We start from the raw sequence: 19,993 nt of genomic DNA on the forward strand, positions 1-19,993 counted from the left end.
ATCTCTCGGCGTCTTGGTCTTCTTGGTCCATCAGCTTCAACGGCTTGGACTCTTGGATTACATCAAGTCTCGGCGCCAACTGGCCCTTGTGGGTTGGCGGGGAGGCCAAGCATCTCTTCAATTTCATCCTCCCTTCGGTAGGAATGCTCGGGCACGCAGTGCAACAGGGCGAGGTTTGAGTGTGGATGTGGCAAGTTATGGCTGTCGTTGCACACAGGACACGCGATCATGGCGCAACCCTCCAGAGGTGGTTGAGAAAGCTCATGCGACATGTGAGATATCGACGGAGCTCTCCTACCCCAAGACGGGAAGGCCTTGGTTGTGGTCTTGACTTCGTCTTGGCCGGGCGATTGTGACGGTCATGAAGAGGAATTCCTGGGACCTCCAGGGACTGAAACGGACGTCGCCCTCCGGTACCCGGGGCCGGGCCTGCCGGCAGACCAGAGGGGATGAACGTCAAGCAATGGGGCCGTGCTGTCAATGGACGATTACCCGTCCTACTGAGCCAGACAGACAACCTGTATTTGCTTGGCATTTGTCTGCCGAACAGCGATCACGAAAGCATCTTTCTCCTGGTTTGCCAAGAATTCACCATTCAGTCAGTCATTTTATCTTCTTCTGCAGGTCGATAGAACGACGCTCTCACCTGAGACTGGAATGCCCGTCTGCCATGCGCCATCACAGCCGCTGCAGGCAATGTCCGGCGATGTGCTCCAGTTTCTAACACGGACGTGGTAGCGCATACAACGCCATTGCCCAAAAAAACGATTCTGGAACGTAACGATTCAACAGACAGGCGACCATCGCACAGAGAATAGAACTCGCAGCTTTTCCCACTGGTTTACACAACACGAAAAGCACCAAAGTCGGTCGGTCTCCACTTACAGAAAACATCTGTTACCCAACAACAACCCCCTTTCTCTGCCCATCGCCGGTGCATTTGTTTCTGATTCCCCGTTTCTAGCTATTTCTGTTTCTCGTCCTTTTTTCAATCCACAACATGCGATCGCCACCTCTGGCCCCCCATCCGAAGTGACCCGGCGGCTCACACCCCATGAGACGCCAAGAATCTGGAGGTGGTGCTTCCCTTCGTTATCGCCCACCACGACTGGATTGGATTCAGACCATCGCTGCTGATCTCCGCAGCAGCTGCTGCGCCTTTTTTGTCAAGAGATTAAATTCCCGCAGTCAGGGTCTTGATGCATTCCCGGACGAAGTGTAAAAGGGGGAAAGGCGTCTTGGCCGGGTCCGGGCCTGTGGATTTGAACAGCGCAGAGGTGCTGTCGTTGGGACCTCTTCGATTGCGTTTTGAGATGGAGTGAGAGAGGGATGGAGAGGCCTCCTTGGCCATCTGTCTGTTTTGCTGCGCAGATGGACATGGAAATCGTGCGCTGCCAGTCAGCAGGTGCACATTCTCAGAAGCCAACGGCCCATGAGGACTTTCGTTCTCAGCTAGGAGTTTGCGCCACGGACAACAAGCTACAGAGCCCCTCGCAAGCCAATAGCTGTAGCCTGGTGGACCTCAAGACGGACGGCGCATGCATTATTTGACGCTGAGAGCCCATCTGTTGTGGTCGACATGCCGTTCGCTAGATACACGACTGATTTTGCCCGTGACATGACGATACTGGTGAGCGTCGAGCCCGAGCGAGCCCGAGATTCGGTGGGTTTGGCACAGCACAGCTGTGGTTTGCCACATGTCTCGCAGCTTCCTCACCTAGTAGACTATGGTGATTCGTTCTGAACTCCGCCGTATGCTATCAGCGACGTGGACTGCCCGTGCCTTCCACCAGGGCTTTCGTGAGCAGCCTGCCGCGCGGTTCTGGTTCTCGAACAAGTGAACGGTGTTGATCAGACACCTGTAGCTCACCAATACCCTCCACTTCATTTGCCATTTGCCATTTTCTGTGTCAAATCAGACCCTGCAGAGGGTTTCTGATGTAGTTTCGTCGTCATCTCCGCGCTACATTGTGTGTAAGGTAGTGGAAGGGCACACGGTCAGGTCCGCCTCCCTCGACACTCTGATTTAAACCGCCCGCTGTTACCTATGACATGTCAAGTCCAACTCATTCCTCGATATCCGAGGCGTCATTCCGGCCAACTTTTTCTTCTCGAAATGACAACCGTCTACCCCGTCGCTCATGTCACCCGACGAAGCCTTGTCAGCGAAAGGAAAGGACGCAACGGCTCCGTGCCTACTAGCAGACGCGTCTCGTTCATTTTCAGTGTTCCTGTCGCTTATGAACCACTTCACGCTTCTTATTACGGTCGATTACTTGAAGAGTGATGACGGATGACAAGGGCAATAACAGAGGGGACGAGGAGTAAGGGCGGTAACAGAAGTAGCGAAAAGGGTGGGCATCACCAGGTCGAAGGCGAAGCAGTTCCATTGTCTTGGTCGTCTAGACGATACGAGACAATAAGACTAGCGTAACTCGGAGCAACATCTTTATCAAGAAGCGCTATATCACGAGCTCCCTGATTTACTTGATTTGAAGACGACTTCTTTTATTTCAAACTCTTCTCGGCATGCTTTCTCCATCAAGGACGACTCGCTAGCCTCGCGCCGCCTTGATCTTGAGGTAAAATACAGCATGTTTTTGGGCGCCAAATTATTATCCTGATTGCGGACGTCGACTATCCGACCTGTATATGGTGTCAAGCAGGACTGTGCTCCTGTTTGAACGATTTCTAGCCGTCATGGTCATCGATCGGACTGATCCGCGATACTTCGCAGTCGGCAGATGCTCACAGCATCATGCATTATGCGTCAGCTTTGCGCACCACCAACTCACACTTTCGAGGCGTCTCTAATAACCAAAACGCTCTTGATCTTTTCCTTTGGTCCTATTCAATATGACGGACCAAGGTCGCGACGTTCATCCGGGTTGTTGCAAACACGATTTGAGGAATCGTTCCATTCTTTCTCTCGGATTTCATGAAGTACGGAAGACAACATCTCATACTTCATAAGGTCTGCAAGCGAGCATGAGACTGTGCCGAGAAGAAGATACAGCTTTACTGACCTCTCCTGAACGGATCCGAGAACATGATTGGAAGGGATTGCATTACCGCATCTGGTTCTGGGTCAAAGGTTCCCAGCATGCTGCCTCTAAGGAATCATATCAAGTGTTTTTGTGCGATGATTAAATTGGGTTTGCTGTAGGTTATCTCATTACAGCAGTATACATGCCTATTTTACTTGACCTTGCGGCCGAGCCTATTGTCCCATGCAAGACAACCCTCCCTTTCCTTTTTCCATGAAGCGGATCACACCACGTAAGAGAAGTAGGCAGTGAATTTGCGCACCTTTTCTCGCAGCAAAATAGCTCTGCCCGAGTAGCGTCGTTGCCGGAAAACGTACCAGGATCTAGACAACTAGCCCACAGACTCAAGCTCCTGTCACACATACTCGGTTGAGCCATAACACGATTCCTCTTATTACGCCGAAAATCCACGTCTAGAATGTCCTGTTCTTTGCGTAAAAAGACCCGACGACGCTCCAGAGTCCAAGTGTACGTCGTCGGACACTTGGGGCACCTGACGGCGTGTCGACAAGAACTGCCACGAGCCATGAACCTGCCCATGACCTTTGTATTAGAACGATTTCGGCACGCGCAGCACAAGCAAGCGTTTTCTTGAAGTGCTTTGGGATATGGCCGGTGATGGTGCCAGCTTCTCCCCTCGTCAGACGGGTCCTGGAAGCAGACGCAGTACCCCCATTCGAAAGGCCTCATGAGCAAGCCGTCCTCGAATGATACGTGAGGACATAGAAAGCCGTCGAAGGCTTCTTCCTCAAGCCTTCGTAGGGCTTTGCGTAAGAGGTCTTTGGTGACGATTTGTCTTCGCTCGATCGCGCACACGGGTATCTTCCATCGAGCCATGATGGAATGTGACTTCCCAGAGTACCAGATGCCTGGGGCCATTCCGTCAGTAGCCTTGATCGTATGGGCGCAGGTCTTGCATTCGAGTATCTTCATAAATCTTTTCGTGGTATATATTTGAAAGGGTGGCACCATCAGTGATGACAGCGATAATTGACGGTGTTGACAAAGCGTCAATGTTCCCTCTCGTGGTATGCATATTTGGTCCTCCCGGGCTGATCGTCCATCTGAAAACCAAGAGTTCCTGTGACGAGTTCCACAACGGATGCAGAAGGACGAACTCTGACGGAGATCGTTGACTGGTTTCAGCTCACTGTAGTCTTCGCATAGGACGCATTTTCTGAAGCGTTTCTTGATCTCCAACTGTTCTCCAACCGAGATGCGCTCCCAATCAAGTGCAAATGGTCTTTCTCGAGTTGAGACGTCCTGGGGACCGAAATCTAGTCCGATTGTTCGCAGACAGGTCGAGAAGATGGCCTGGATATATCTTGGAGCCTTCACGGAATCTTTCGTATCCGGCTGTTTGTGGTACTTAGAAAAGGCGTTGTCAGAGAAGGCCTGGATAAAGCGTCTCGAAGATTGTCGGAAAAAGAATAAATCGGTTGGAGGTAGAATTTGCATTATCTGGAGTAGAATCTCCCACGAAAGGCGATACAAGATAGACGATTGTGTGATGTGCTGGCTGTGCTCAGGGCTTGGGCTGTACCCAGTGTAGATAGCCCATACTTTGGATATGTCACCTTTGGGTCGATATGTGACAACTGAGCACGTTTGACTAGATGGATTCATGGTTGACAGCCAAGTTCAAAAAGAAGTGGACTCGGACGACTGAAAGAAGAGCTCTTTAATAAAGAATGAGCTTGGGATGACAGTCTCGGTAGAGATATTGAAACGAAGATGAGGGTTCGGGCTACGAAGGTGACTCATGTGAGGACTAGATTGTGTGAGGAAGGCCTGGTCAGCATTCTTTCCAAGATGTCTGGTGATTTTTAGGCCGTATATATGATCACGCGGGCTCACCAAGGTATTCTAAATCGAACCATTTGGGCCAGGCCTTCAACTGCGCCAGGAATCAACCAACAAGGTGTGGACTTCAAGCTTTCCCGCAGAAACAGAGATCATTGCAAGATGGCTTGGGATATCATACCACACGTACAGCTACCTTACTTTATAACATTTCTGTCCAAATGGACAAAAAGACTATAATAACTCAGCAGCAATCATTGGCTATTATGATGGATTTTCTCGAAACTCGTAAGAATCAGAGAAGAGATTGGATTATGTGAGCCTCAACTGTTAGTTCGGGGCCGTAAGGACAACTACCTTGCAGTTCAGAGGGAGACTATTGCCACCCGATTTCTACGATGCCCATCTTTGTGACTGGGTATGCTTCCAAATGAGAATCAGCGTTCTACATCTTCACGGCCCAGACAGATCAAGTTCAAGTGCGCAGTTCAACTACCAGATCGATATATTTAAGCTTGCGCCACTAGGAAAACCATCTTTTGGGAAGTCATCAATCCTTGAAGTAGTCTTCTGGCAAAGACTATCCGAACTCAACTCGGCTGGACTTCAAGCCCTTGGCAGCCCGTAACCCGTGTGTGTAGGCTGCAGAACACTTGCATCATGGTCATTTTCAGCGCTGGGGGAAACTTGAGGGTCCAATTCAAGTCAGTTTGAGGCTATTATAGCCTGGGGTGGGCTTTAACAGAGTGTCTGAAATCAAGTCGAGGAGGTTCTTACAAAACCTTGCACAGCCGCGCGGTAGAAGATGTGTTGGTCATATAATTCAAAACTGTGCCGTGACCTGTGTTAAAGACGGAAACAGAATGACAATTCAATTTACACGAGACGCATGAGACTTACGCGTATTTGCTGCTGTTATTGAGACCCTCGTATTAGTATCAAACTCCTTCGGCTTCTCAACAGACCCCGTGGGACATGAACAGCACTACGCGCGATTCAGGCTACCTTCTCGTATTAGGTGCTGGTGTATAAAGCCACCGTAAAAAAGTTCCCAAAATCATTCAAGACAGGCCTTCGATATCGCAATCAACTTCACGCACAGGGTCAACACAAGACCTCACTTCATCACAAACTCGAAGTTCATTCGCACGACAGTGTGTGCCCCTAGTCAAGTCCCACGTTATTCATCTTTCCGAACGCTTCGCGCCAATTCTTCCGAGATGCGTTTCCCTACCTTTGCCATCATTGCTAGCATCGCAGCCGCAGCCTCGGCCGAGACCCTCCAAGGCACATGCCAGCAGGGCAACAAGCTTTTCTGCACCATACCAGGGAGCACCGACGGCCTCTGCAAACCGGGCCAAAAAGTCATCTTCAACACCAGTGCCAATGAGAAGGCCTGTGGCGGCCTCAAGAAGTCGGACGGATGTACCACCACGTTTTCTTGCGCCTGAGAATGTGGAATGAGAGGGCATTGGAGAGCGCGGGATTATGTCTTTCGTTGCAGCGGGATTATGTCTGGCCGAAGATTAACTTGAAATCGGTTTTCTCAGACTCAATGGATACTATTTACTACTCAAACTGGCCGTCTTTCAGGACGGCTGTCGCGCCTGATCCTATTATGGATATGATCCTTTTAAGAAAGAGAACATGATAGTTGGAAGTTTCTTACTATCATAACTTATAAGTCACAGAGCTTGCTCTCCTAGTTGCGAGAACTAACAAAAGACATTAGGTGATGATACGCAAGCTGGATTCAGCAGAGGAAATAACGATACTTTACTCATATGAAAAGCTCCAGCAATCTTTAGTCGCTCATTTCTCTCGAGCTAGTATAATTAACTTGCCTGAAAAACTCATAAAGAACGATGTGCCGTTAGTATGATACTAATATGTCCTCAAGTTGGATACGTTACTGCGGCTGTGCGGCCGGCGATCCCGCCTTGAAGCTTGTTGGGAATGGAACACCCGTCATCTAACTTGAGGTCCGTTTTCAGGAGCTAAGCTGCGCTCAATAGCATAGGCCCTATCATGAACAACTTGTTGTTAGGATATATTGATATATGCCCTATGTAGACGTCCGATCTACCCTTCATACTCTAACTCGCATACAGTCCAGGATACGTGACTGCCTGAACATCGCGTATTTGCTCAGGACCCATCGCACTTTGTCTTTTCAAGAAGAACGTGTGATCACAAGCATGAACAATAATGATCAAGTTGAACATGCCCATCATCGTCTTCTTGTGAGTCTACAGCGACTCCTAATAGGCTATGTCTAAAGGTCGCCAGATTAGCTATGTATCCATGGACCCAGACAGGATGAGTAAGATGCCATTTACCTTTATTTGATGCACTCGTTGTTCCTACAGCAACTGCCCTCGCATGCACCACACATGTTGCAGAGCAAACCGGGGCACTGTCCGCAATTCTTAGAACATTGGATGTGGTCCTTGCCGCATCTCCCGCACTTGGCCATTATGTCGGTGCGTTTGTGATTGGTGAAGACTCAAAAGTAGTGTGGCCGTTGACGCTTAGTGGTCAGGTGTTCAGTGGAATGGTCTGAGAGTGGAAAGATATGTTTGGAAGGTCAATCGCACTCGTTATATGAAAAACTTGTTCCATTATATACTTGTGAATGTGATGCCGCTGCTTCGTGTAACATGAAGCAGGCTGCGGTGGAAGATAATCGTGGGCCACTAATATCGCAACATCACTTTCAGAAACCCGTCTTATCAGGCCGAAAATTACTCCGCTGCATCTTATTTGTGGGAAAAGCAGTTCTCGTCATGCATTGAAACGTATGTGACTCTTCGATAGTCTCAAGGCCGATCCAGACCCTCTTCTCGCGGTGCCTCGCGCGAACCGAGTTCCAATCATTTACGTCTTTGCTTCCCAGCTTCCCAATCCAGATGTACAGCTCAGTCTGCTCATACCGGTGAACCTAGCGCAGCCGGTGTGGTCGCACCTATGCAACCTCTACCTAGACTTCCTATACCAAGAACTCGTTCGGGACGTAAAGCGGCATCGAATCCTCCCACAAACTGTCCGTCAACATGCGCTTGTTTGACCCATCCGCATCCATAACCATGATTTGACCGTATGGCTGGAAGGTCTGGTCATAGATAGCAGCCTCGTCGCGGAAACCGTACATCCCGCTCGAATATATGATTCGTCCGTCGGCGGTCCAGACAGCGTGGGCGTCATTGGCACCGCTTGATGTCAAAGTCTGAAGGCCAGTGCCGTCAGGTCGGATGGTGCAAACGTCGAAGTTGGTCGAGCTGGTCTTGCGTGTGAAGACAATGCGCTCGCCATCGGGGGACCAGAAAGGGAGATTGTCTGTCGCGTTCGTCAAGTAGCGCACTTCGCGGGTGTTCAAGTCGATAATGCGCAGGCCGTAACGGACACCCCACTCGCGGAAGACGATGGAGCTACCATCAGGTGAGTAACTAGGAAACCCAGAGTGAACAGTGCCGTCGGTCAAAGCCTCGTAGAAAGTTCCGTTGGAAGTCGTGCGGTAGACTCTGGCTTTGCCCGTTGCGCGGGACTGGAACCAGGATCCAAGACCAAAGGTGACCCATTCGCCATCAGCGGACCAAGATGGTTGGAATGCACCGGCAAGACCCTTGGCGACAAGAGCGGAGTCGAGTTCTCCGGTAGAGTAGGAATCGAAGACGAGCTTGAGGTCGGTTCCGTCGGGGTTCATGGAGACAATGGAAGAGTTACCAAGCTGCTTCTGCGTAATGACGAGGCGGCCTTGGAGGGAGAGCTGGGGGAAGACGTCAGTGTGGCGGTATTCCCAGTCTTCGTCCCAGCTGTAAAGGGGCTTTTCCATCGGACGGGCTGTGAATCCGACCTTCTCATACACAACAAACTTTCCATCAGGAGACCATGCAGGGGAACGGATGGCGGCCTTGACAGCTGGAGTAGAACCAGAGGTATAGTTGTATCCCTCGTTGTCGTTGCCCTTGATGAGATATCCAATGTTGTCGGTTGTGTTAGAGCTGCTCGACAGCCACTGCGGGAACATCTTGAGACCGGAACCCGAAGCATGCTCGACACGATCCGTCCCCGTCTCGAAGTCAACGGAGACAATCGCAGAGCTGACGCTGGCAACAGACTCGGGACGGTGTGCGTTCCATGTGTCCTCGACCGTGATCTCATAGTATACCACACGCTTGCCATCCGGAGACCACTTGGGTGAGCCAAGGCAGTATCCGGACTTAGTGGCCAGGTTGCGAAATCCAGTGCCGTCGGGGCGGATGACATAAACCGAGAGCTCCTGTGTGTGTTCCCAGCCCGTTCCATTGCCATGACCACGCCATTGTGTGTTTCGGTCCGACGCGAAGGCGATCCATTCGCCATCAGGCGACCAACTGGGACGAAAGTAACCATCTGGCACAAGAGGGTTGCCGGCAATCTCGGCCGTGTTCGTGAGGTTGCGCCTCTCACCCGTTGCCAGATCTTGGACCCAGATGTTGGTCTTGTAGCCGTTCTCCGTGGAGACGAAGGCGAGCTTGGTGCCGTCGGGAGACAGAACGCCGGCATCTTCTACCGCGGGGGTTGCGATGAGCTTTTCCAAATCCGAGCAAGTGCCGTTCGCTGAAGCAGACAGGCGGCAGCGATACAGGTCCGAGTTTCCGTCGCCATTACGCTCTGTTGTGAAGGTGACCCATTGTCCATCCTGAGAGAAGGAGGCATGGTATTCGAAAGATGAGCTGCTGCCAAGCAGTTTGCGCTCATTCGTACCGTCCGCGTTGGCGATGTACAGTTCCGAGGTAGAAGGGCCGATGCGGTTCATCAGGAGGACACCCTTCTTTCCATCTGCCGCGGGAAGCCCGCGGGCTGAATGGGGTTGTGGGAGGTCTGCGATGTTGAAGTCTGCTCGCATTTGGTGAACATGGCGGGCGAGGGTTGTGCCTGTGGCGAGACCCAGGATGGTGTAAAGGAGTGACGACCGCATCTTTGGTGACCTCGGAGAGAAGAAACGAGAGAGAAGAGGTAAATGGGTGAAGGGAACAGAGAAGCCAGCAGACCCTTACACGCCGTTGCCTTATATCCCTTTTGCCACGGTAGTTCGAATTCTCTCTTCCGCGTACACCATTTTGAGCATCAAGTCCGAGGTCAACATGAATTCGTACGCAGCAAGGGTCCAGGAGATCGGCACCCTAGCCCAGATCAAGCAGGCCTTACTGGCGTCCATGAAGATTACTTCAACTCCTTCCCGTTCAATTGCCGTCTTCCGCTGCGGAGGCCCGTTATAGTCTTGGCAACGTGGGAAACTAGGGTTGTTGAAGAGCTTGTTTAGACCGTTGCCTCCGAACGAAGTCTCATTCAAGGATGCAAAGCGTGCTTTCATTCGATCGCATCAGCCCCACTCGACTCGGATCGCTCCCGTTGGCTGCAGATGATCGAACCTATGGAGTCGTTTCCGTGTTGTTGATTAAAGGATGCATGAGCAAGAGCAATATTGGGATCCAATGGCGGTTCAGTGATTTTCCATCCTATTCTTCTAGTTGCTCCGATGTCCGACGAAGAAAAAGTTCAGGAGGCTATGGGAGGAAGGCGTGGGTGTTAATGCGGGGGTGATGCGAAGACTGGAACCTTTTGGTGAAGTTGAAGTTGAAGCTGACTTGTCTTATCAATCAGTGTCCATTTACAAGAACGATCTAGATCCACAAGTATCCGAGGCAAAAAAAAATCACTCCAGTATGGCAAGCAGTATGAAGAATGCATGCGACTCGGCCTCGGTCGAAGTAAGAACAGCGGCCCGTGAGAACCCACCGAACGAGCTGGTCCAAGCCAAACCTTCTACTTACATTCTGATCACATCCACGCTCTGTGAGACCGAAATCAAAACAGAGGCTCTTGACACAAGCCGCATGCATCGTTGCTCATGCTGATTTGCCAAAAGCGGTTGTATGCTAAAAACTTGGGAAATATGAATGAATAGCAGTACGAACTCTCTGAACAGAAACCGATTCAGCAACCAAGTCTGTTGAGAAGTACTCATGTCTATCATTGCTTCGGAGGACGCTTTCAGTCGTTGAATGAAGGCAGCCGCACCGTTGAGCTGAAGGCATCTACGTCAACAGCACATCTTGCGAAGACCACAATGCCAATGGCAAGGCCTAGATTTGGGGAGGATCGAAATGAAATTAGTAGTTTCATCGGACGTTGTGACTTGAAGTGACGACGTTGAAATGTACCCAATCTCCCACATGATGTAGAAACGGCGGAAGAGGCAACTCACAACAGACGGAACCCAAGTAAGAGAGAAGAGAGACGTTGCGGCCTCGTGCCATTAAATACCTATCCAAACACTATTTCCCCCTCTAATCCGCATAGACCAGCCGAAAGCCCGGCTCCTTTTTCGCAATAAACCCATGGGGAGGGTCCGTATGTCCACCCTTTAAACGCCGCCGCTATGAAGAACGACTAGTCTGTTGTACAGAGACCTTCAGCAACCCTCACATGAATCCTTCCTTCGTTCGTTCGTTTATCGATTTGGTGTTATACACAAGCAGGAAAACCCCGTCCATCTTCCAGAGAAACGGGTTACCGCTCTCTCTCTCTCATCAGGATGTGGTTTTCTCGAGCAGCTCCTTCGCCTCGTTGACCTTGGTGGCCAGGTACGGGCTTCCGCCGCGATCGGGGTGGTTGAGGAGCATGAGCGTTCGGTGCTGCTTGCGGATCTTGTCGCGGGTGACGCCGCTCTCACTGCGAACGCGCGGTTAACATCCAAAAAGTCGTTTCCGCAGAACAGTGACACAAAACTTACGACATGGAGAGGATGAGGCACGCCTCGCGCTTGTTCATCTTGGGCTCAAAACCGCCCTTGTAGAAAGCCTTGCCCATCGCGCCCACTCCGCCGCGAGATCGGCGCCATGCGACCAGTCCGGCTCGGCCCTGTCGTCGCATCCATCGTCAGTTACTTTTCCCCTCTTTCTAATGCGATCCGGCTTACCAGGAAAGCTGCGACGGCAGCGCCGGCTCCAACAGCGAGAACAGAAGTCATGGTCGTTGAGTTTGCGGTTTTGCGATACCGGGGTTGCGGGTGCGGTCCAGAGTGGATTGCGGAAGAAGGTGCTGGACTTGACGGAGCAGCTTTTTTTTTCGCCTTTGCATGAGTTCGCCGTCCAAAGCCGTGATGCCATGGTGGTGGACCGTGCATCAGTCTTTTATCGGTATCTCTGTTATTCCGATCATGTCAGCCGGGCAGAGCCAGAGCAGATCTGGAGGTCCCTGAGTCCCACCAATCCTTATCGGAAAGTTCGCCCCACCAGATGGCGTATCGATAAGGCCTTGCAGAGAAAAAAAATTCTAAAACTTACCAGAGGTCGTTGGAGACAAGGCTTTTGGACCACCGCCTTCCGCTGAACGAGAGGAAGCGTCACTATCCCACCCCCCCAATCCGCCAAACGAACGATATTCCTGTGACCTGAACACCCCGTGATACCCGTACAGGTATCAACGCCGTCACAATGAGGTATGGCATTCATTCTTTGTTGCTCCCTGAAGGGTGGCAGAGAGGTGGTGGTGCATCACGAAGTGGAGGTTTCTAACAATGGATGCAGAATCGAGACTTGTTACTTCTGCAGTCGCCCTGCTTACCCCAGCAAGGGCATCACCTTTGTCCGCAACGATGCCAAGGTCTTCCGTTTCTGCCGCAGCAAGTGCCACAAGAACGTACGTCTCCGAAACTCCCAATAACTCTCGTCACCATCGCGATGTCAAGAAAGACCACCGAGGTCGAGGAAACCCGAAAAGTTGGAGACAGACCGTACTGACTCGACCAACCCGGAAAACAGTTCAAGATGAAGCGCAACCCCCGCAAGCTCAAGTGGACCAAGGCGTACCGCGCGTCGGCGCACAAGGAGATGACGGTCGACAGCACGCTGCAGTTCGGCGCGCGGCGCAACGTGCCGGTCCGCTACGACCGCGACCTCGTCGCCAAGACGCTCACGGCCATGGAGCGCGTGTCCGAGATCCGCGCCCGCCGCGAGCGCGTCTTCTACAAGAAGCGCATGGCCGGCAAGCGCGAGCGCGAGCTCGCCGCCGCCCGCAAGCTCGTCGCCGAGCAGGGCCACCTGCTCCCGCGCCTGCGCGGCTCCGAGAAGAAGCGCCTGGCCGCCGAGGGCGCCACCGAGGACGAGATCGCCGCCATCGAGGCCGAGGGCGCCCGCCTGTCAAAGTCCAAGGCCGGCAAGGTGTTCGGCAAGGAGAAGGTCAGGCAGCGCGTCACCGTCGATGGCGACGTCGTCGAGGAGAGGGAGGGCGTCGTGCAGGAGGGCGACGAGGAGTGGGATGACGAGGAGGGCGACGACGACAACGATGACGTCGAGATGGAGGACTGAAGAGGCTCCGGCGCGGATCTGCGGGAGACGGAAAAGACGAAAAAGAAGAACGGGAAAGAGACGAGACGAGGCGAGACAAAATGCTAATCGAAGACTGCTCCTCTTCTTTCATTTGAAGGGGAAGAAAAGGGGCAGCTTTTTGGGTTTCTGGCGTTCAGGCATACATGGCGGTATAGCATCGACGGCGTTGGTGGCTCTGAGTAATACCAAAAAGAGGAAAAGTTATCCGGGTCTGAACGGTCCATCATTCTCAGTCGCCGCCTTTGCTTTCCCGCCCCTCTGACGCCGAGATCCCGCGGCCTCTGCGGATGCGGTCGTCAGTTGAATTATTTCGAGTTTTGCCCAGGGCTGACGAGCGACGACGTCCGACTCAGCCCGAGGTGTGGCAGACGGTGCACGGCACGAAGGCCTTTCCAATGTTCGAGGAGGCATAGATATCCAACTGCGAAATCAACACAAATACCGTCAAAACCATGTCAGGTCGCAAAGATCGAAGTGAACCGCCCAAGCGAGCGTCGCGGGTATCAATACTTCAAGTGTTGTTACAAACTTTTCCCCAAATGAACTCCGAACCCCCCCCCCCCCCCATCTGCGGTGCAAGAGAATAACGGCCGCTCCGTTCGTGACATGATGCTCAGGCAACCTCCTTGCCCTCCTTTGTAGAATGATGATAATACGTCTTGGGCGGCATGGGAAGACCAGCCTCGACGTCCTCGATAATCTTCTTCTCCAACGCCTCCTTGCGTCTGACCTCCTCGTCCGTCGCCTCGCTCCCTGGAACCGTAGAGTCGCCGTAGTTGCCCGCGCCGCCGCGCCCCGATGCCCCTCGTGCCGATCTAGCCAGGCTGGCGTTCACCGCTGCCCGGGTCTTGCCGACCGCCTCTTCCTGCTGCTTGGCATCTGGGAGGGAGGATTGATCGTGGAAGTTGCCCGCCCCGCCGCGGCCGGCGCGTGCATAGGCCGATCCGTTGGTGGGCGATGTCGGACTGGTCGCTGCGGCGGCATTCTTCTGTGCCTCGATGTCCTATCCACGGCGATTCGTAAGTCAGGCAGGCACTTTCCAAGTCCACAGAGCAAGAAAAAGTGATGGCAAGCTTAAATAAATGATATGAAGCCTTGCGTACCTCGGGCTTGGCTTTCTCGGCCTCCTCCACGTCCTTTTTCGAGTAAAAGTTGCCTGCCCCGCCTCGGCCAACTTTGCGAAATACGTCAGACATGACGATGGTCAGTGGGTATCTTACTTTCAATCAGACAAACGAGTCTAAACGTCTAACAGCTCGCTGAATGAAGGAAGAAATAATCAATCAAATCAAAAGAAATACGTCGGGCGGCGGATGTTGATATGAAAGTGAGTGGACAGCCACGCAATGTCTCCGATAAGGGCTGCAGTGAGGGAGTGACGTTCGGTTTTGTTGTAAATGAAAGTCATTAGCGGGTTCACTTCTTGGCAGGTGTGGCGCCGCGGGGTTAATCAAAGACTCGGGATGGATGGGAGCGCCCCGACCACGTTATCGGTGTCCGCAGCCGGTTCTATTTTTTGTACAGAAACATTCCTTCGTTGACGAAGACCGGATTCCATCGCGCCGCGCGCCGGGCCCGAGGCTTCTCAGATGAAGGAACGGTGCTTTTCAGAAATCCGTCCTTCCTCTTCTCGAACGCATGCGGTGGCTCATTGGACGAGGTTAAAGTGATGCAGCACTCGCCTGTCGATCGCTGCGTTCAAACATTCATCCCTCGTCCTGGACATCCCTCTGCCGGGAGTTTCGATTTGTGCTCGTTTTCGGGGATATTTGAAGGGCGATCGACAGGTACACCTACGAATGCCCTTTATTCCCATGAAGACAGACGGCATGTCCCAGCGTGCTCTCAGCGTGCCGTCGTACAAAATATTTCGTGGTTCGGGTCGAGGCAGAAACGACCGAAGAAACTCAGGTACCCGTCCCGCGCCGAAATGGCTGTCAGGGGGAAACTTTCTCTCTCACCGCAGCTCCTCACGATAGCTATGATCCAGAAATAATCCAAGGGTCCAACCCCCTCCACCAGTTTCGCGGTGAAGGGGGAGCGGAACGCACGGGAGCGACAACAGCAGAAACCTTTTTCTCGTTCCCCGTGAACCTTCCGCACAATTCGGTGCGTGCTCCTGCGCAGAAGCAGGCCGCTCCAAAACCCAGGAAGCAGAGCGTGATTCCACGTGGAGTCCCTCAGCTGACGCAGGTACGCCGAGAGAAAGCTGACAGAGGCAGCAGTTCTGAGCCACAATATTGAAGTCGACGACGGGTTTCGCAATGACATGACAACGAGAGCACAGTCAGACACCTCAGTACCTCAAGGTACGGTTGGGTACCTGACATGGCTCCACTCAAAGGGACAGGGCTCTTGATAGCGACACGCATCTTATGGAGACCGGAGGGGTGATGTGCAGCTGCCCCGAGAGAGGGGCTGGCCAAATGTGCTGATCGCCCTAGCCAATTTTCGAAATGTCTCCCGCGTGTATCTCCGCCGTCTTCTGTTCTCGTCATTGTAACGCGGGGATATCAGCGCCATGATAACACGGCCGAACCGGGATGATTATCAGAGACTCGCAAACAGCAACCCCGATGCCGGTGGAAGCTGAGGGAAAAGAGTGAATCCCATAATCACGTAAGACGAGGCGCAGCCAACCCTGCCTCGTGCCCGATCCCATGACGGCGATTAAACAGGCATTTTCCTAAACCATGTCTCGTTTCCTGTTAGATGCGCGGTCGGCCGTGAAGCTGTCACTTGAGCGGGAAAACCTTATCTCCTTGCAGGCAGGGTTGACCTCTGGAAACTGTGCCGGCACAATCGTTTTGTGCAGTTATGCTGCAGCCGAAGATCGGCGGGTTTCCTTGCCTTGATAGGACATGCGTGGGGAATCCAGCTTCGGGATGGCATGGCACTGTTCAGAGAGTGAGGGGTGCAGCTGTGAGATAACAGGGCATGTCCCTGGCGCTCGTGTCTCAACTGCCCTACAGAACCACATTGCTGAAGTTTTGAGAGCCATCGTCGATTCGGCCCATGGCTGCTTCTTCATCCGCGCGGCGAACTAGGACCACCCTGTTTTGCGACGCCGGCGAAGGGGGATAGAGTTGAACGATCGACATCGAGTTGGCCATCTGGTTGTGGAGTATGCGAATGTTGGGAACTTGGGGCGTTGCCCTTAGTGTGGTTTTCTTCTGCCCAGGCCACCGTTCTGTCAAAAGTTTTGGACAGGTTGTCGGAGTGTAAACCGATGAGAATACGTGCCTTGATTTGTTGAAAGTTAAGGGGTTGAAAAATGCCTGTTCAACTCGTCGGCACCAGTGTCGATCATGAGCATGGATGACAACGTGTATATTGTGGCAGCTGTTGATCCGGCTCTGGCGTGGATCAGACGTTGGTGATGTTGACTTGAATATGCGACGTGCATTGAACAGCTGTCCTCTACGCTGTTGACGAAGGACAGATGCTGCGAAGGTGAGAAATGAACTGTTTTTTATCGAATCTACATTCGGGCAAGTCGGGCGGTTCTGTTTTTTATCACTTGCTTTCGAGTATGCGTTGACAGAAAAGTGGCAATTTGCATCATGCTGTTTTTCTCAGCTTCAGTCTCAAGGCCAATCTCGAAACTGAAGTTTGCCGCGGCTCAGCAGAACACTTCCGTTGACGGTAAAACGGCGTAAGGTTAGTAGACAAAGGTTTGGCTACTAAAATCGGAGCGGGTTTCTCCTCAACTCGCTTGGGACGCTAGTTGCTACCATTGTTTCCTCTGAACTTTGTAGTTTGTAGTTGGGGCCCTAGATGGCGATGTACTTGGCGTTAGTGTGGCAGAGGGAAACCAAGGGGTTGACAGAGACGGTTGGCGGTGGTAAAGAGATGAGTGGTTGGATCTGAGGCGTGCTGACGTTGCAAGTGCTCCCTCGCATCAAGTTGCTACAGGTCCGTAGACATTCATTGCGAGCCGAGAAAATACTGCAGATGTCGAAGGCTCGCCACGGCGACAGTAGTTTGGGTAATCTTGCAGAGTTCAAAGCGTCAGTTTTGGCAACTGAAACTCTGATCAACCGGAACTGGAGTTGGATGAAAGCGCCCAGTGACGCACTGGTTGCATGTTGGGTATGTTGCGAAGGCGAAGACCTCCGAGATTTCGGGCAGAGCGTGCCTTCAGTCAGTTGCGTGCGTTGTGGCTTGTCCATGTCCGGCCATAGTATGCTGGTGGGCCAGTCGATGTTGGTGTTGGAAAGAGTTGCATGCTGACGATCTTTTTAGTCGCCCTCTGAAGTTCCTGCCCGCTGCCCAGACATTCCACCACTCCTGAGAAGCGTGAACATATGTTGAATGGCGTCAAGTGGCGAAAATGGCCCCTTCTGACCGGTGAGGAGGCGGAAGAGACAACTTGAAAGACGGTCTGCATCGGAGAACACACAATGTGCGGCGACGGGAAGAGCGGCGTCCCGCCAGAGGCACAAGAACCCACCCGACTTGCCCAGAGCAGAGGACCGCATGTCGTCCGCCCGATGGAGGAGAGGAGGGAACAGCTGACCGTCCCGAATGGCACTGGCGGCCCTCTAGCACGGAAATGGCGAGACGGGAGCGAGACGGCCCCCAGAGGTTGTTTGGCCGGGAGGACGGGTTTCCGTGCAGAGACGAAGGCGGCGAGCCTCGTCCTCGTCGAGTTTCTAGCGTATTCCCAGCCAGCGGGAGGGAGCGCGACTGAGGCGATTGACGTCTGAGGAGCTTGTTGAGGTTGACAGGCAACTGAGGACCGGCCATGCCATGCCATGCTTTCGCATCGTATGCATCAAAAAGTGCGCGTACATAGTATGGATGGCAACGGTGCTGCTGACTGACGCGCCGTCAGCACTGGAGGGTCAAAAGCTCGGCTCGGGCATCAGTTTGGTCGGATTCGCTCCTTGGCCGCCTCAACCAACAGGCTGGATAACTTCAGGCAGACCGTCCCAGCGGGCGAGTCCTGTGATTTGTGGTCACCGGGAGGGGCCTGCATTGGGCCAGAACGTGGTGGTGGTGAGTTTGGGTGTGGGAGACTGGAATCCCCAGGCGGAATGGCCGCCATGTCCGCTCAGTTGGAGAGACGATTGGCTTGAATTGTCGCTTCGCCGGGTGTTTGGATAGAGGACCGCGGTAATAAGTTGGCCTTACCTAAGACGCTGCCGCGCTGGCCACCTAAGAAGGGGAACGACGAGCGAGAGACACTGGCCTGGCATTGGCATTGGCATTGGAGTTACTGCGTAGGTGGGAGACAAGTGACAAGGAAGGAGGGGAACAGAATTGGAGAGGAGGGGGTGTGTGACGGCGAATACTAGTCAGTAATCTGTGATACCGTACCAATTGGATAGTGGCCGTCTCCATCGTTGCAATTGCTCTCGCACTCTCCAAATGAATTGACTGTATACCAAATATTTTTTTTTGTCTGAACTTTTTTTCGAGGCATTTTTTTTTCTTCTTCACCGTGCTTGGGTTCAAGATGGATCTGAAATGTTCCTTCTTCCCCCTGATCCAACAAGAATGGAGTCAATGACCTGGTCCGTGTTGGCCCAGCCCAAGCAACTACCTACGTCACTGCCTCTGAATACGGACGGACTTTCCCCAGGTATCCGTACACTGTTCTTCACTGTGTCTTCGTCACAGCACTGCCCGCAACCGCCACACAGTGTCCAATGGTCCAGCTCAGGATGTATACTGTGCCATGTCTGAGGGCGTGTACGTAACTGCCAGAGGGCATGTGGTCTCTCTGAGAAGGTACCTTCCTGCATTTGAACTAGGTAGGTAATGGAGCTGCACTGTGCAAGAGCTGGTTCCTGCTTCTCCAGCAGCATAACTTTTAGTGCGAGGAACTTCAATCCAACCTACCTTGCCTACCTACTTTTCAGCCCAACAGTACCGTCGAAGAACCATCTCCAGCTTGGCTCCCGTGTGATCAACGATCAACAGAACCGTCGGGGAATTTTGTCTTCTTTATCGTTTCTTTTTTTGTTCTCTGCGGCTGTGAGAAATTTATTCTCCCATCTGGTCACTCGATTGACTGATATGCAACAGGTTGCAGGAGCGACTGCAATTGCTAGTGGTTGACGACAGCAGGAAATATCAACTTCATTAGGGAAGTCAAGGCACACGGCAATTGAAGAAGCACTTCTGCACATCATCTACCCCGAGTTTCAATACTTTGCAGACACGCAGCACTTTCTTTTTTCACCTTCCCCAAGCTTCCTGTCTGGCGTGCCGACATCAACCCCTCATTCGCCCATGGCACAGCACAACACAGCGCATTGCGCACAGCTCACACAGCTCACAACCTTGAAGCTCGCACAGCACAAGACGCATAGCCAGGACATGGCATGGCATGGCATGGCATGATGGCAAAGCATCGAAACCAAAACACAGCAAAGCTACTGCGTTCCTCCCCGCGACCTCTAACTCTCTCTCGTTCCTGTCCCAAGAAGGAGCCACTTCTCCATTTAATTAACAAACGGAGGCGAGGCGACCAGTGCTCCAATGCTCCAGTTGCCACGCCCGGGAGCAGAGGATGGACTTCCGGTTGAGCTCGAGACGGAAACACGTACGGGTACCCGATGGAGCTGTCACGCCAGGGGAAAGAAACTCTCGTGGGGTGCAACCCAGCTAACCATCTGGCGGTCGCCGAAACATGCCACTCAGTCGACACTCTCGCTTCGAGCGAGACATGGCATTTCCTGAGCCCATTGTTCCAATCATTCCACTTCGTCCCCTGGTGAACACCACAGAAGAGAGGTGAAGAAAAGCAGACGAGTACTT

At 52.6% G+C, this 19,993-nt stretch overlaps 4 protein-coding genes across 4 annotated transcripts; 1 reads left to right on the plus strand and 3 right to left on the minus strand.

The window, feature by feature from the left end:
* Nucleotides 1-7,839: 7,839 nt before the first annotated feature.
* CkaCkLH20_08472 (WD40 domain protein beta propeller) lies at nt 7,840-9,810 on the minus strand (the record flags this gene model as incomplete). The annotated part of the gene is made up of 1 exon (XM_038891187.1): nt 7,840-9,810. The coding sequence occupies one exon, from the start codon at nt 9,808-9,810 to the stop codon at nt 7,840-7,842; it is 1,971 nt and encodes a 656-aa protein (XP_038743561.1).
* A 1,615-nt stretch (nt 9,811-11,425) lies between these two features.
* CkaCkLH20_08473 (mitochondrial chaperone) lies at nt 11,426-11,865 on the minus strand (the record flags this gene model as incomplete). The annotated part of the gene is made up of 3 exons (XM_038891188.1): nt 11,426-11,567; nt 11,629-11,756; nt 11,815-11,865. 3 exons carry the CDS (start codon nt 11,863-11,865, stop codon nt 11,426-11,428), a joined length of 321 nt encoding a protein of 106 aa, XP_038743562.1.
* Nucleotides 11,866-12,664: 799 nt separating this feature from the next.
* Nucleotides 12,665-13,204, plus strand: CkaCkLH20_08474 (ribosome biogenesis protein rlp24; the record flags this gene model as incomplete). The annotated part of the gene is made up of 1 exon (XM_038891189.1): nt 12,665-13,204. One exon carries the CDS (start codon nt 12,665-12,667, stop codon nt 13,202-13,204), a length of 540 nt encoding a protein of 179 aa, XP_038743563.1.
* A 634-nt stretch (nt 13,205-13,838) lies between these two features.
* CkaCkLH20_08475 (uncharacterized protein) lies at nt 13,839-14,421 on the minus strand (the record flags this gene model as incomplete). The annotated part of the gene is made up of 2 exons (XM_038891190.1): nt 13,839-14,228; nt 14,329-14,421. 2 exons carry the CDS (start codon nt 14,419-14,421, stop codon nt 13,839-13,841), a joined length of 483 nt encoding a protein of 160 aa, XP_038743564.1.
* Nucleotides 14,422-19,993: the final 5,572 nt, after the last annotated feature.

This window comes from Colletotrichum karsti (assembly GCF_011947395.1).
Source record: "Colletotrichum karsti strain CkLH20 chromosome Unknown Scaffold28, whole genome shotgun sequence".
Taxonomy (NCBI): Eukaryota; Fungi; Ascomycota; class Sordariomycetes; order Glomerellales; family Glomerellaceae; genus Colletotrichum; species Colletotrichum karsti.